The following is a 15,661-nucleotide window of genomic DNA, read 5'->3' on the forward strand; positions in this document are numbered from 1 at the left end:
GAGTAGCTGCTGCATTTGGGCATGGGCCACCGGCCGCCGCCATCTTTATCACTGGCAGCCTTCCCAGTCACCCTCTCTCTGCGGTGCCTATCGTCTCACACTAGGTATGTTTATTATTTAGCGCCGCATATGTCACTCTGCCCCCAGGAGTTGGTGGCTGCTGTTAGCGGCCGCGGCCCAGTCAGGGGGGAAAGCGGCCAAATCCGGACCGGCCCACCGGAAAATGGCCCGGTTTCCCAGCGGCCCAATCTGATTCTCACCATGCACCCACAGCAGTGTCATGAATACTGAGGTGGCGATGTATCAAGCCTTGGAGGGAGTGGAGAGAGATAAAGTACCAGACAATCAACTCCTAGTTGTAATTTTATAGTTTGTGTTTGGAAAATGTAATTTAGGAGCTGAGTGGCTTGTACTTAATATCTCTCCACTTCATCATCTCTCCCTCAATATTGGATCACGGTGTTGTCGGTTTGTATCTGTCATTATTATTTATTGGCAGTATCTTATATAGCGCACACATATTACACAGCGCTTTACAGGGAATATTTGAACATTCACATCAGTCCGTGCCCCAGTGGAGCTTACAATCTATATTCCCTGCCACATGTACATGCGCACACAGATGTTCTAGGGTTAATTTTGTTAGGAGCCAAATAACCTACCAGTATATTTTTGGATTGTGGGAGGAAACCGGAGTACCCGGAGGAAACCCACGCAAGTACGGGGGGAATATACAAACTCCGCACAGTTAGGGTCATGGTGGGAATGGAACCCATGACCTCAGTGCTGTGAGGCTGTAATGCTAACCATTACACCATCCGTACTGCCCTGAATTGTGTTTTTATGTGTGTATATCTGGAAAGTACACAGTAAGCATAAGATATACTTATTAAACTAGCACACACCCCAGATAGAAATGCTTCCAGATTCTACACCTGTTCCACATGTGACCATCTGAAAGTCAAAATCATTAGATTAACATCTGTGTAAGTACAAACGCAGGACACAAGTACTGTACAGTATGTGTCCTTTACTGAACTGCTGCAGAACGGCCCCCACCAGTTTGTGGCTGCTGCATTTTGCCGAACACTTCACAAAGCAGAATGCCTGAAACCTCTGCAAAAATAAGTCACAACCGCAAGGTGTCAGAAAGCTTCACTATCATTTAAAAGGACACTCACATCATTATACAACAGGTGCTAATGTGAAAAATATGTTTTGTAGAACCAAATGTGTTTTTTTCCAGGGAATTGGGCGGGCAGCTCACATCCGGTTATGTCAGCTGACCGCCCCCCGCATGTGCATCACAAATGCATTAGCATGTGTACGCCCAGCGTTTTCATGGGAACGCCCATGAAACGCTGGGCGTTCACATATGCTAATGGCCCAGGTCGGCACCCCACACCCCTCTCCACCCCCCGCTCGCAAGTCAGGGAGCGTGTACTCGGCAAACAGATTCTGCGCCGAGATTGGAGGCTCCCAGCGTATACACATGCGCAGAAATGCGCATACACAAAACATCGGTCCCCCATGTGAATTAATGCCCGACCGAATCAACATGAATAAGGGCCTATGTGCCAATAAAGAATACAAATTTTCAAAACTTTAACTCAATAATAAATAGCTTTTAAAAACTGTATTGTAGTCATACTTGCCTACTTTAAATTGCTCCTTTCTGGGAAAATCCCAAAGAGGAGACTCTATATGGCTTTTCTGGAGGTGGGGATAGATCGTAACATCTTCAAACCCCACCCCCATTACAGTAAATTCACGGCTCATTAGGGAGGGGCTAAAAATGACACAATTTGCATAATTGTAGCCCCTCCCCTTCCCCTGAAGAGCCGTGAATGCCAGTATTAGACGGGTGGAGGCGGGGCCAGATAAATGCAGAATGCTTGTCCACTCTTTCGGAGGGTAGGCAGGTATGTTTATAGGTGGAAATCTCCATGAACTTAAAAAAAATAACAAAACATCTGTAGTGAAAAGAATAGAATATAAAAATGTTTTCAAGTGTACGTTACACACTGCAAATATCTTCTTCTTACGTAACAGGATAGCTGGAATAACACTGTTAAATATAACACACACTCAGTAACACAAATATTTCCCGGTGGCAGCTATTCCAAAACATGACATCACCGTTAAAGCAAAAAATAGTACGAGTTTAATATTGAAACTAGATGAAAGTATAAAGATTGTGGTTTCAAATAAAAGATAAAGTACAGTACATGGGTTTTTCCACATGTGGCTGATAGTTATATGTAAATAAGCAAATGACCTCTTGCTACCTTTTAGTAGTGTAAGTGTTACTGCAATGTCCATGTGTTATATATTAGGGCTGTTTTGCTGTATTGTAGTAATGGCATATTTGTATTGTACAACGTAGTTTGTACAAATCGAGTTATTTCCTTTTATTCTGTTAGTGATGGTATTCAGGAAGGGGGTACAGGAATGGTATTCAGGAAGGGGGTACAGATCCAGAAACTGTTTTTCCTAAGAACCTCAGAATAATACAGCAAGCACTTCCTATCTTCTACAGATGTGTCCTTCATGACGTGAGGGAACTGCCAAGTCTCGTGAATCTCTTTTAGAATTAGGTGTATTTTTTTGCCAACAATGCAATGCAGCTAGGAGACTGTGCTAGATAATTTGATATCTGACATTTGTATATTGCATGTGACTGAGGGGACTATGGGCCCACTGCAGACTTGCTCGCAGGGCTGTGAGATTTTGGAGCCCAGCTAGCAGGTAAAGGCCACTCCACGCCACTCTGGTCTGTGTCTAAGTCTGTAATTTTAGGCGCTTGGAGCGTGAGCTCCACTGGTGCCACCACCCTCCCTACACCCCTGCATGCACCATTTTCCCAGAGACCTTTGCAAGCGCAAAAGATATGTCCCTGGGAATAGGGTACAGGCACCTTTTTCCACAGAGACCAGTATATGAGCATTAGATATGTCCCTGGAAATAAGGATCAGGAACCATTTCTCAGAGACCTGTGCATGTGCTGTAGATATGTCCTATGGACTTAGGCACGGACACCATTTTCCCAGAGACCTTTGCATGTGCAGTAGATACTGTATTTCCCTGGGAATAGCACAGGCATCATTTTCCAGGGAGACCTATATATGCGCAGTAAATATGTCACTGGGAATAAAGCACAGAAACCATTTTCCCAGAGGGTATGCACCTTAGATATTTCTTAAGGAATAATGGGCAGGCACCATTTACCCAGAGAGCTCTGCATGCGCAGTAGGGATACAGTCACTAGGTTTACAAGCATTGGGTCGACATGCAGGAAGGTCTACATGGGTTAGGTCGACAAGGTCATTGGGTCGACCCAAAGATTGGGTCGACATAGGGAAGGTTGACAGTCAAAAGATCAACATGGGTTTTTGCACATTATTTTTGAGCCGACATGTGCCGACAGGTGGTATTTCATGCCCTACCATCCACTAGGACGTGGCGGGAGAATAAAATTGTGTGCCGAGCATAGCAAGGTACCATGCCCGAAGCATGGTGAGTGCAGCGAACCATGTGAGGGGATGCGGTGCTACGTTTCAGTGTACATGCCTGTATCAAATTTGGGACATTTTTTTTTTAAACCCCATGTCGACCTGCTGTCTACCCAATGACTCCAGCACAAAGCCAGAGTCTGCGTGGTAGTGCTGGAGTCACCCATCCTCTTTTAATTTGCCCCTGGACCCTGGTGTCATGTCTAGGGCTTAATTTATAGTCTAGGTCATGGCTGCTTAAACCAGTCCTTGGGATCTACAAATGGTCCACATTTTTCAAATCACCTAGTTCATACCTCCCTTCCAAAAAGGAGGTGAAGCTACCGGGCAGGTGAGCGTGGCTTTGGGCAGAGGGGGCATGGCCTGGTGCAGAGCAGCGGTGGTCTCTTGTTCCTCCCAACCCACTGGACATTGCCACCCTAGGGAGGGACAGTCTCCAAATAGCAGGACTGCCGCTGTAATCTGGACAGTTGGGAGGTATGACCTAGCTGGTGCACAGCTGTAGTCATTACCAACTGTCACATTTTCAAACATGCTGCATTCATTCCTACTATAGATCCACAGGTTGCCTGAGATACATGAACTGTTGGTAGATTTTGAGGACAGATTTGGCCACCCCTGGTCTAGGTTGAAACTTTATTCATGTCCAGTGAACCTTCCAGCATCTCTTCACTGCCACACACATCAGTGGCAAATACAGAAGCAGAGTTGCACGTGTAAGGATTGCATGTATACTTATGGATGGAGAGCTGAACTGGAGATGTAATGGGGCATTCCCACTTATGATAGAGTTCAGTGAGGACATTATTACACAAATACGGGCTATGCAGACACAGCCGTTTGAACCAAACAAACCACGATGACAATCTGAAAATCTCAACATTAAGTTCAACAAGGATAAAATAAACACATGTACAAGACAGCACAGAACAATTGTACAGCAAATGACCTTCATCGTCACTTCAGATGTGGTCATTCGTTGTAAAAACAATGCTGCAGTCATTCTGAATGTGCCTCAACCACAAGACAGAAGAGATGCGTGCATGATGCATTTCTTATGTTTAACCAAGTATTTACCTCAATACATCACCCATGAGGCTTTTGGTCCCTGGACTTTTTAGGACTTAACAAAAATGCATAGTGCGGCGATGGGGACAAGGGCACGATAAAGCCAAAAGTCTGTTGAAAGATAGCCTGACACAAGCTTCAGCTGTTTTATTTCATAGTCCAAATAACTGTTAATACCTGCTGATGTATTAAGAGACGGCATTAAAGTATGTCTTGCGCAAGAAGAATAACAGAAGGCAGCTCCACGACGGGAGGATCACAAGGCTGGGACTCGGTCAAGTGGCAGGCCATGTGGTTTTATTGTGGCCAATACGTTGCTGATGGGAGTGGCTAATGGAAGCTTATCTAACGCTGTTGGTCTTTACAATTAGATGCAAGTTTTATAGCGCAGGGAAATTTTATGCCGCTATCTGGGAGAAGAAAATATTTCAGAAATGTTATGGATGGACCTGGATGTGCCAAACAACACTGTGAACTGTCAATCTGTTTCCAGGGATTTAGGAGTCGATTTCGATGAATGTTGTGCTCCTGATCATGAATATGCGGATCAGACGTGGGCTTAGGTCGGCATTAGCATTAGGCCAACATGGGCTAGGTTGATAGTCAAAAGGTCGACATGGGGTTTTTCACTTTTTCTTGAGCCGACATGTGCCAGTGTCCATGTTGACAGTGTCAACATTCGGGACACAAAAAAGTGAAAAACCCCACGTCGACCTTTTCACTATCAACCTAGCCCATGTTGGCCTAAGGCTTATGCTGACCTAAGCCCACGTCTGAATCCGTCCTTTGGTTACATGGACTTGTCAAGTGAAGCTGCTACATTTGTTGTATGATGCAGTTTATAGACCTGGGATCCATCCTGGGTATTTCCTATTCTACTGTTGTACTAAGCCTTATGGGGTTATTCTGGTTCACTCGCAAAGGCAAATTCCTTCTCAAATGGAGAAATACCATGTGCACTGCAGGGGGGGGGGGTGGACAGATGTAACGTGCAGAAAGATTTCGATTTGGGTGAGTTATTTTGTTTCTGTGCAGGGAAAATACTGACTGCTTTATTTTTTACACTGCAGTATAGATCTCACTTTGAAGAAAAACCCCACCCAAATCTATTTATCTCTGCACAAGAACCAGAATAAGGGCCCATGTGAAGTGAACAGCAAACAAGGCATGAAAACACCTGCTTTCATGTTTTTCCTCCTATGTACAGTAGATATATGCGTGGACCCCCCTGTTTTGGTGTGAATCCGAACTGGGACTTGGTTTGGATTAGACCTCCTTTGTAGCACTGGATTGGGTTTGGTTTTGACCCACCAAATTTGGGAGGACTGGATGGCGCCTTATGGAGCAATTGAAGTGTTGCACCGTTCGGGCACGCACAGCCACCGGTGCTGATATTACGGTTATGGTTTTCCATCATTTCCACGGGCTGGTAACTAGTAATATGCGAAAATGCAGAAACTCATTCAATCTCCATTGTATTACTTGATTATAATGTAGATCATATTTGTTTCATGGGATCACAACTGCCACTGGCCAAATTCCATTAAACACAAGTTAATCATAATTCTGTATGTTCCAGTAAATAATGAATAAACAAATGACTCACCTCCTGAGTACACCATCCACATTCTGGGCCAAGGGCAAGGCATTTTGTGCAGGAAGATGTGTTTGCAGAGGAACACTTGTTTTCGGCTGCAAGAGAAAGAGAGCGCATATGAATGTACAATGTAATGTTTGTATGAAGGGGAATCGTTACACTGACAGACATTGTGAAAGCTGCCACATACAGTGCATAAAGGTGACAATGTTCAGAACATCATATCAGATCTTCTCACTGTCTAACCTTCACTGGAAAACTACTCAAATATATTCCAATGCGAAACCCCTCTTTTTTTCCTTTTTTACCACACAAGATTCTTGTATAAAATAAACATAATTTATTCTACATTTGCATGTTAACTCTTGTTAAAAATAAAAGTACAGATGGAGCGCCTCTGATCCTTGGCCGGGGATCGCCAGCATGCCTGCGCTGGCGATCGCCGGCTCATAGGCGCTCCATCTGACTGGGAGGCTCGTGCGTCTCACACGCATGAGCATCCCAGTTTCAGGACGGTGCGGCGGCGGCATCCTGCCCATCTCCTCTTCAGGGAGGGCATGGATAGGGGGGACGGTGGGGCTGCGAGGGGCACCGGGGGAGGCGGCGGGCGGTGGAGCCAGCTCTGTAGCCACGGGGCACACACGAGCGTCTCGTGCGTGCGCGACCCTGGCGAGAGAAGGCCGTTTTATTGTCCATTTATTGCTATAGTTAAGGAGAAGGTAACATGTTGGACTCCGCTACTGTAGAGTGACACATCCCAGCATGCCCTGCTGCTGTTTTAGCAGGCCCTACCAGCAAATCTGTGGCATGTCATGCTGAGATGTGTAGTTGCACAGTGGTCAGGCCTTGCCTAGCCCTGTATATTATGAATGTGTTTGTATTATATGTGTAACTGAGTAACACTTATCTGAATATTATTGGATAAGAACCAGAACCATTTTCATTACACAAAAGCAGACAAACCTGTTTTTGTGCTAACATGCAGGCAAACATTTGTAGCACAATAGACAATCTTAAAAGAAGACTATAAAGTTTCATAAAAATAAATAGTAAAAGTCCAAGCTGTGGATCAGTGTGCACAAAGCGTAAAATATACTAATCCTTCCTCACGCAGAATCGTATAATAATAACTCCTCGCACTTGCAGGGCAGGACGCTCTCTTGCCAGTGTCATTTTATGCATTCCGGCAGTTTAACAAGTATTGTTGTGCCAGTGGTATGAGAATGGAACTACAAAGGACTGGCTTTGTTGTTCTCAATACCACTGGAAGGAAAAAAAGATCTTTCAACATCACAGGTGCCACCTTGCTGCAGAGATCAACCTGGGATGAGGGAGACTGTTTACAGTATTTGAGCCTGGCCAAAATCTATGGGTGTGCCTTTATAACATGGCCATGGCTCTACACGGCTCAGGGGATATATAAATTGTTATTTGGAAGAGTTATAATCAAATGCAATGCCGCAGGTATTCAATGCAGATCATGCTCCAGAGACCATATTAAACAAAGGGAAAGTTCCTTTAATTATTATATGTATTTATTTAACAATGATTTATATAGCACCAACTTACTGGTACTTTAACACTGGAAACAAACACATGCCCTGCTTGCATGTTTATAAACTATATGACATAGGTTAAGGTGGGTGTGGTACAGAGGTCCGACAGGCGGGATCCCGACAGTCATTAGCTCGATGTTGGGATCCCGACTGCCCGGACTCATGGTGAGCGCAACTAAGCCCCTTGCGGGCTCGCTGCGCTCGCCACGCCGCGGGCACGGTGGCTCGCTACGCTCGCCACATATTCTATTCTCCCTCTATGGGGGAGGGAGAATAGAGTAGGTGTAAAATAGGTGTAAAATAGGTGGAAAATAACAGGTGGCCGTCAGGAACCCGGCTGTTGGTGTTTTGACAGGTAAATGCCTGTCGGGACCCCGTCCGGCACCCGTTTAGATACATGAGGATATGTCCAGTTTTCCCTAAACAGAGTAGAGCACCATTATGATGCCATCCATCATCTGAACATGCAGCTCAATGTTGACTGTACTGATTAGAATAGGAATGGTCGACTTCACTGAACAACATTGTTAACGATATCATTCACAATATCATTCATTGTGTATGCATTAGATCATTAATGATATCAGGTGCTGAAAATCGTCAAGGAATGTATGGAGCTTAGCACTTCACTTGCTTCCCTAGTGTGATGCCTTATACCCTAAGTTTGGGTGGGCTGTTTTTTGGCAATGACTCATGCCCCATACTTAAACCCTTAGAATGACTTACTGTACCTGATTAGGATTCCTGGACATGGTGGGTAAGCCCATAACCCTGGCCAAGATTATGCAAAAAACTATATTTAATGCAAAATGTATTGCAATTCTAATTACTGACGTTTGCATAGTGCACCTGGGTGTCAACGGCCAATGACTAGTACCAAATTGTGAGCTCCTCCTCAGAGAAAGGAGCCAGGTGCTGCACTGTAACATTATGTGCAGCGCTCGGCTCCTGTCACAGTAAAAGACACAGTACTACAGACAAGACAGTCTCTGGTGGTCAACCCAACATTTCCTGGGCCCGAAACTGACAAAAACAAGGGTTGTAACGCCATGCCTCCTTCCAGCAAAGCCAAGCACCCAACCAGCAAAGTCAAACCCCCATCTAAGTAGCATGGAGTCTACAAAACGTACCGGGTGTTATTAAGGTTAATGATGCCCTGATTACATATACGATACAAAGAGCATACATGTGGTCTGTTAAACAATACAATTTTGACCATTGGAATGTGATGTTATGGAGTTATCTCATTTGCAGAGTATGTCCATGGGACAACAGAACTTAGTGCATGGATTCCTGCATACTGTAGTGGCGGGCAATTCATGCAAATTGGTTGCATCAATGATGCAACATGTTCCAAAAAAAGAATAAGCTGTATGATCATTAGCATTAGCACAAGAAAAAGATGGCTCCATTCAAAAAACTATTTCAGGTCAGTCTCCCTTAACTGTGTATTCCAAAATCCGAAATATTCTGAAATCCGTGGTTTTTCAGAATATTTAGGGGGGGGGGGGGTTGTCCCCCCCGACCACACCCCTTTTTTCATACTTACCTTGTCCCCCCCCGATATCCATGGCAGCTTCCGGGATCCTCTTCAGCGGCATAGCTGGGTCCCAGGGGTGCACTGCGCGAGTGCGTGGGCACACCTGTGATGTCACCGGCATGCTCACGCACTTGTGCAATGCACCCCTGGGACCGGATATGGCGCAAAAGATGGTCCTGAAGGCCGCCGTGGACCCCGGGGGATCATCGGGGCACCACCAGGAGACTAGGTAAGTATGGCAAAAATATATATACTGTACTAATCCGAAAAAATCCCTTATCCAAAGCATTTCGGATAAGGGATGCACCTGTAGTTCAAAATACATAAGTGCGTGTTGAAAATAACACTAACATTACCAAGAAGAATTAACAATGATTACCACAGTCAATAACATTTTGAAGACTTTAACTAATGTTGAAGTACCATTATTCTGAATGACCGTTCATGTAACATTATAATAGATTAAGAAAAAAAAGATGAGAAAAAGAGAGAGAGAGAGAGAGAGAGAGAGGTACAGTTTTGGTGAAAGGGGAACCAGGCAACAAAGTATCACATGTATTGTATATTAAAGATAAAATCGGTGCCACATTGCAGAACCGGCATCCCGATCATGAGTACAGAGGTGTTCTCTTGTGTGGATGAACATAGCGTCTGCGCTCTGCGTTTTTATCTCTGCCGTTTTATCTCTGCGCTATGCACTGAAGTGAACAGACTCCCGTTCATCCTAATGAGACCTGGCTGAGATGCAAACAAGCCTTAGGTAAGGAGGGTTATTAGGGCACAGGGAGAAGTAAAGTATATTTAACAGACCACTGTCAGGATTCTGTGTGACGGGATGCCGCTGTGAGTCACATCACCATCAGCATCCCATCCGCTGACTGGCCATCCATATGATTTGCCCATATCAACATCCCATCTTCAGTAGAACTCCCATCTTAGTAAATAAACCCCTTATCCTTTTATTAGTTCACACATCTTTTATTTTTTTATATTCTTCTACATTTGTTGCATCTGTTTTAAGGGGGAAAAAATAAAGGCCACAAGCTGATGTGCCCGGTTTCAACCAGGCAAAGGTTTGCTGGGTGGAACATTTTATCACATTTCACCCCCTTCTTTGTGGGTGGCTGCAAATAACTGTCACAGTTTTCAGACCACCCGGCAGGTCACATGTTCCAGGTCCCTCAGACAGTGCATCTGGAGAGTTCACCAACTGTCACATTTTCGAGCGCAGAATATTGATGCATTAGGATCGCCTGGCAGACATTTTGCCAAATAACTTAAAAAACAACAAATTACATTGTCATTTGTTATATGATGTGCCCTATTTAGGAAACTGGATCATAGAAATATGTATTATTAAATGTGTCCAATGCAAAATCATCTTCATTTCTCTTCTCCTTTTTAAATTCTACTATATACCTCCCAACATTTTGAATTCAAGAGTGAGAGGGTCCCATCTCTCCAAAAAGGGTTATGATCTTGTCGGTGGCATGGCAAACACCTCTGGAATTCCCAATAAAAATCTATTTACGATGCTGGTTATTAGCTCCTCCCACTAATTATACTTGTGGAATCAATTCTGGCAGCGAATGTAAGCCTTCATTATAAACATGCACCTGTCGCTTTAACAACGGTACCAGCTGCCATGATCAGAGTGAAGAAAGTTTATATAGGAGACTTCAAAAGCAATGATAGGTATCCTTTGTACGCTCACTACAAAGTGTAATGTTGTTGGCTCACCATCAGACATTATTGGAGTGCTTGTTAGGTGCAATGTGAAGGCTCTATTGTAGCTTGATCAGTGCATAACTGTCTGTGTAATGTAACATTTCCTAATAAAGGTTTGATATGGAAATACAAACAGAGAGCAGTCGCCATATAATAATTGGAATGTGTGAAGTTACACCTTCTTTGCTACATGAAATACTGCCTTCCTGAAACTATTTTCCATTTTCCCAAACACAATAATACATGTCTGAGAAATATGGAAACTTTTAAACTGAACCCAACTAACCAGTGTATTGTTTAATTCATAGTTTTATACCTAAATTATTGGAACGCTTTTCTCCAAAGTGCTTTGTAGATGATCGTACAATCCTGAGTTTATTTGAGCTCTTTATGGTATTGTACTCAGTTGGCCTATACAAGTCTTAAAATAAGTGATGTTGAGGGCGTTGATTCAGCATTTCCATAGAGACAGCTTTGAGTTTTCAGCCTTCAAATTCAAAAAGTATAAGCTACTAAGTAAAGTTGTTTTGTAAAAGGTGCTGTATTCATGATGTATTATAACTCTCTGGAAGATGTTGCGAGCTTACAGTTGGGCTGAACGCATCAGACTGCATTTCAGAAGGTTCCAGCAGTTCGAAGACCAACCACGATATCCAAATGAATCCCGACACCTGCTAGCTAAGAATGATAACCTCCCCCCTCCACTAAATATAACCCTCCATACTAGCAGCCTAACCCTAATTTCCCCCGCATGTTAACTCAAACCACCACCACCAACTGTTAATGCCTAACCCTCCCCCCGAGACTAAGCTAACTGTACCCCCTTAGTGCCTTAGTGCAAGAGACCAGGGACAAAATGCAGCATGGCCCTAGCTTGCAATGTCCTCCATCATCCTACATGTACAGATAGAGGATGCTACTGATGATGCATGAAAGTGTGCATTGTCAATGACATACAGCATACACACTGGACAATATGAACATTTTATGGTACTTGTTTCCTAGCACGGCACCCGTCGTATGCCATTGCATACCAGTACTTAAGGTATGCGATGGGACTCGATTTTAGGGTTTTAAGAGCAGAATGTACAATTTTAATATCGCACCGCATGCCATTACAATGGCATGCGATGCAATGCAACGCGATCAGACCCGATTTTACATTGTACAGCCACCCTGATGGCTGAATACTATGTTAAATGCACCCCCAGAACCAATTTTTTATTGTACAGCCACCCTGATGGGTGATTACTATGTTAAATGCACACCCATTGTTAACGCCACCCCCACTATCAACGCCAACCCAAAGCACGGCGAGCGCAGCGAGCCCGCGAGGTGCAGCGGTACGCTTCCTCTGACCTTTTCATACCCCCACTATCCACATCGGCGTGGAGTTGATTTTAGATAGTGTGGTGAGCGCAGCGAGCCCGAAGCATGGTGAGCGCAGCGAGCCCCACGAGGGGATGCGGAATACATGTGAACTAATCCGCGTCTGCTCGCCAAGCTTCAAGCTCGGTGGCTCGCTGCGCTCGCCACACTATATAAGTGTAACTCCACGCCGATGTGGATAGTGAGAGTATGAAAAGGTCAGAGGAAGCGTACCGCCGCCCCTCGCGGGCTCGCTGTGCTTGCCACGCTTCGGATTGGCATTGATAGTGGGGGTGGCGTTAACAATGGGGGTGAATTTAGCATAGCAATCACCCATCAGGGTGGCTGTACAATGAAAAATCGGGTCTGGGGGTGCATTTAACATAGTAATCACCCATCAGGGTGGCTGTACAATTAAAAATCGGGTCTGATTACATCGTATGCGATGCGATGCGACCCGATCAGATAGACCCGATGGCATAAGATAAAAATTGCGGGCGCCGTGCTAGGAAACAAGTACCTATTTTATTGTTCCAACCCATCAGAATTGGCAAAACCATCCAAAATATTACCCAGAATAACCCTCTGTTTTTAGTGCCTAATGCTTACCACCACCGCAGCCTAACCCTACCCTCACCTAAACCGCTTAAACCTAACCATACCACCTCCACAGCCAAACTCTAGAATGTCCTGCATACTTACATATGGGGAAGCTGATTCTGGTTGGTATCGACATTGTAAGCGAGTTCCAACACCAGTCTTCCCACCAATGATGGGATTCTGGCATTGGTATTCTGAATACTGGCATCCTTAACGCATATCTCAATGTTATTCTCCAGCTGCTTCCATCGTATGGCCATGGCCATGGAATTTGTAATCATGAAACCCATGTAAGCCTTGTTTGGGAAGGAAATAGGTGAAAGTGGACTGTGGAATGGAATGTCAAGAGGCTCAGTTGCTGAGGAGCATTGTACAAATAATATGGGAGATGTATAACATTTTGGAGCATTATAAACTGGAAAGAGATAAAATACCAACCAATAAGTTTCTCTCATTTTTCAACCCCACCCCGAAAAAGTTTAGGAGCTGGTTGTTTTCTACTTTATCTTTCTCTTCTTATTTTTGATCTCGTTTTGTTATATGATATTAAAAAGCAAGGGTTGTTTTTTTTTTGTAGTATTCCATTGTGATGGAACTAAACTAAGATTCAGGGGAAATTTGAGGAAGAATTACTTCACAGAAAGGGTAGTGTATAAGTGGAATAGCCTCCCATCAGAGTTGGTAAAGTTAAATACATTAGAGCAATTTAAACATGTTTGGGATAGGCATATTGATATCCTTACAACAAAATAAGGATCAAATATGGTTTGAGGAAACATGTTTAAAAAAGGGGCAGACTAGATGGGCCAAGTGGTTCTTATCTGCCGTCAAATTCTATGTCTCTATGTTAAACACTAGTATATGCTGAGAATTTGTATTCGTTTTTACTAAAGCTATAAAGAAATACAACTATAAAGAACACATTTTATTTGAAGAGGAAAATAAAATAGAATGAATTACGCTACATTTGACAAAGTTAATATATAAAATTAAACCATCGAGCCATTCGCAAGGATCGGGGCAGGGTGGACGGTGGCTGGGAACGCGCAGCATATTATGGGCATCCGCATAAAAATGCTGGGTGTTTCCATGGGTGCGAGGGTGGGACAATGGCTGCCCGGGACGTGCGGGCTGGCGTAAGAGGACGTTAGCCGCCCACCCCGTCTTTGTCCTGGCGTTTGCAAATAAAAGTCAGTTTCCACTGACTTTTATTTGTGAAGCTAGGAGAGATCATTCAATGGTTAGCGACCATCAAATGACTTCTCCTGCAGCGGAGGCATGTAAGGGGGTGTGCCTTCGTTACGCATCTCCTCGCATGGTACCAAGGTAAATCGGCAGCGGGGGGCATTCGGCTGGGTGGCATCTCTGGTGCTCAGTAAGCTGCGATGTTCGCAGCTTACTGAGCAAACCAGAATCAGGCCTTTTTGTAAACCAATTTTTTGTAAACTGATTTTTGTTACGGTGACGTATGGACCCCGGGTCGAGGTGCGGTGTGAAAGTACCACAGTTTGTGTACTTATGTATTCTTCCAGGTAGCAGAACACATGAATAAAACCATTGGGGATCCACAACAGAGTAAAACTGATGGGACATGCTACCAAAATGACCAAAAAAAAAAATGTGTTAGACACAATACAGACAGATAAACTAAAGTGCCATACACACTTGCCGATGCCAGATCCGAGGTGTGCGATGGTGGCGGGAGTGATGGCCATTGCAGCATGGCCGTCGTTGACTCGGACCTTCCTCATCCGGACATGCTGGACAAGGGAGGAAGCCCTTTCTGAGCGATATTATGAACAATATCGCTTAGGGCATTATTCTGGTCGATGCGGTCTGCTCCGAAAGAATTCGGAAAGTTCCGCACCAACCAGAATAACCTCCTTAGTGTGTATGGGGCGTAACTATTCCAAAATACAGCAGTTAGAACCAAAACTAAACACTAAATAATAAAAAAAAGCAACAAATTTGTTACATTGAAGTGTGTTCTATCTTGGATTTTGGGCTATCTGTATTTATTATTGCTAAATGATTCTAATGGTTATTTTGTAGAGAATGCAGTACTTTCCCGTATAGTGCCAGTATTGATTCAGTGTTGATGATCATCCAAGAAATTCCTGAAGCAAATGTTTGGCAACAGTCTGTTCTATCTTCCGCATGCCATACACTGTAGACAAACTAGCAACGTGTCTGCTGAACACCGTGCAGGACCTGTTACACAATGGCTACAAAAGACACTTTATCCAGCAACAAAGAAAACACAAACTCCACCATACACATTCATAATAGAATTAAACAATAGCACACCTCATACGTGGGAAAATAGACACACAAATAGTATATACAATACTATATAATAAAAGGCTAACCCTGCCATCTCTCACCTCTATGGGGGCATTTCAATTGTTTTGCGTGCAGGCAGCCACTAGATGGGGCCTAATGGAGCAGTTTTACGTGTTGATCTGTTCGGATGCTGACATTCGTGCTATGTTGTTCCATCATTTTGACTGGCTTGTAGCTAGTACATTTATAAATAATAGATATTGTGGCTGGCTGTATGTATCTGGAACAAATCATGTTGTCATGAAAGGTGAGCAAATGCATTTAAAATGATTGTGTGCAGGGTAAAAAATTGCTGCTTTTCCATGTAGCACACAAATGTTAGACTACTTTATTTTTACACTGCAATTTA

The 15,661-nt window shown here is 43.9% G+C and overlaps 1 protein-coding gene across 1 annotated transcript in view; it reads right to left on the minus strand.

Annotated features, from left to right (window-relative positions):
• Positions 1-15,661, minus strand: part of ITGB8 (integrin subunit beta 8) — a 135,779-nt gene that overhangs the window by 83,854 nt on the left and 36,264 nt on the right. Inside the window, exon 2 of the mRNA XM_083189134.1 lies at positions 6,187-6,272. Within this exon, the coding sequence (XP_083045260.1) occupies positions 6,187-6,272 (86 nt within the window). The remainder of the gene's footprint in view (positions 1-6,186; positions 6,273-15,661) is intronic.

The sequence above is a fragment of the Crinia signifera genome, chromosome 5 (genome assembly GCF_055691185.1).
Source record: "Crinia signifera chromosome 5, ASM5569118v1, whole genome shotgun sequence".
Taxonomy (NCBI): Eukaryota; Metazoa; Chordata; class Amphibia; order Anura; family Myobatrachidae; genus Crinia; species Crinia signifera.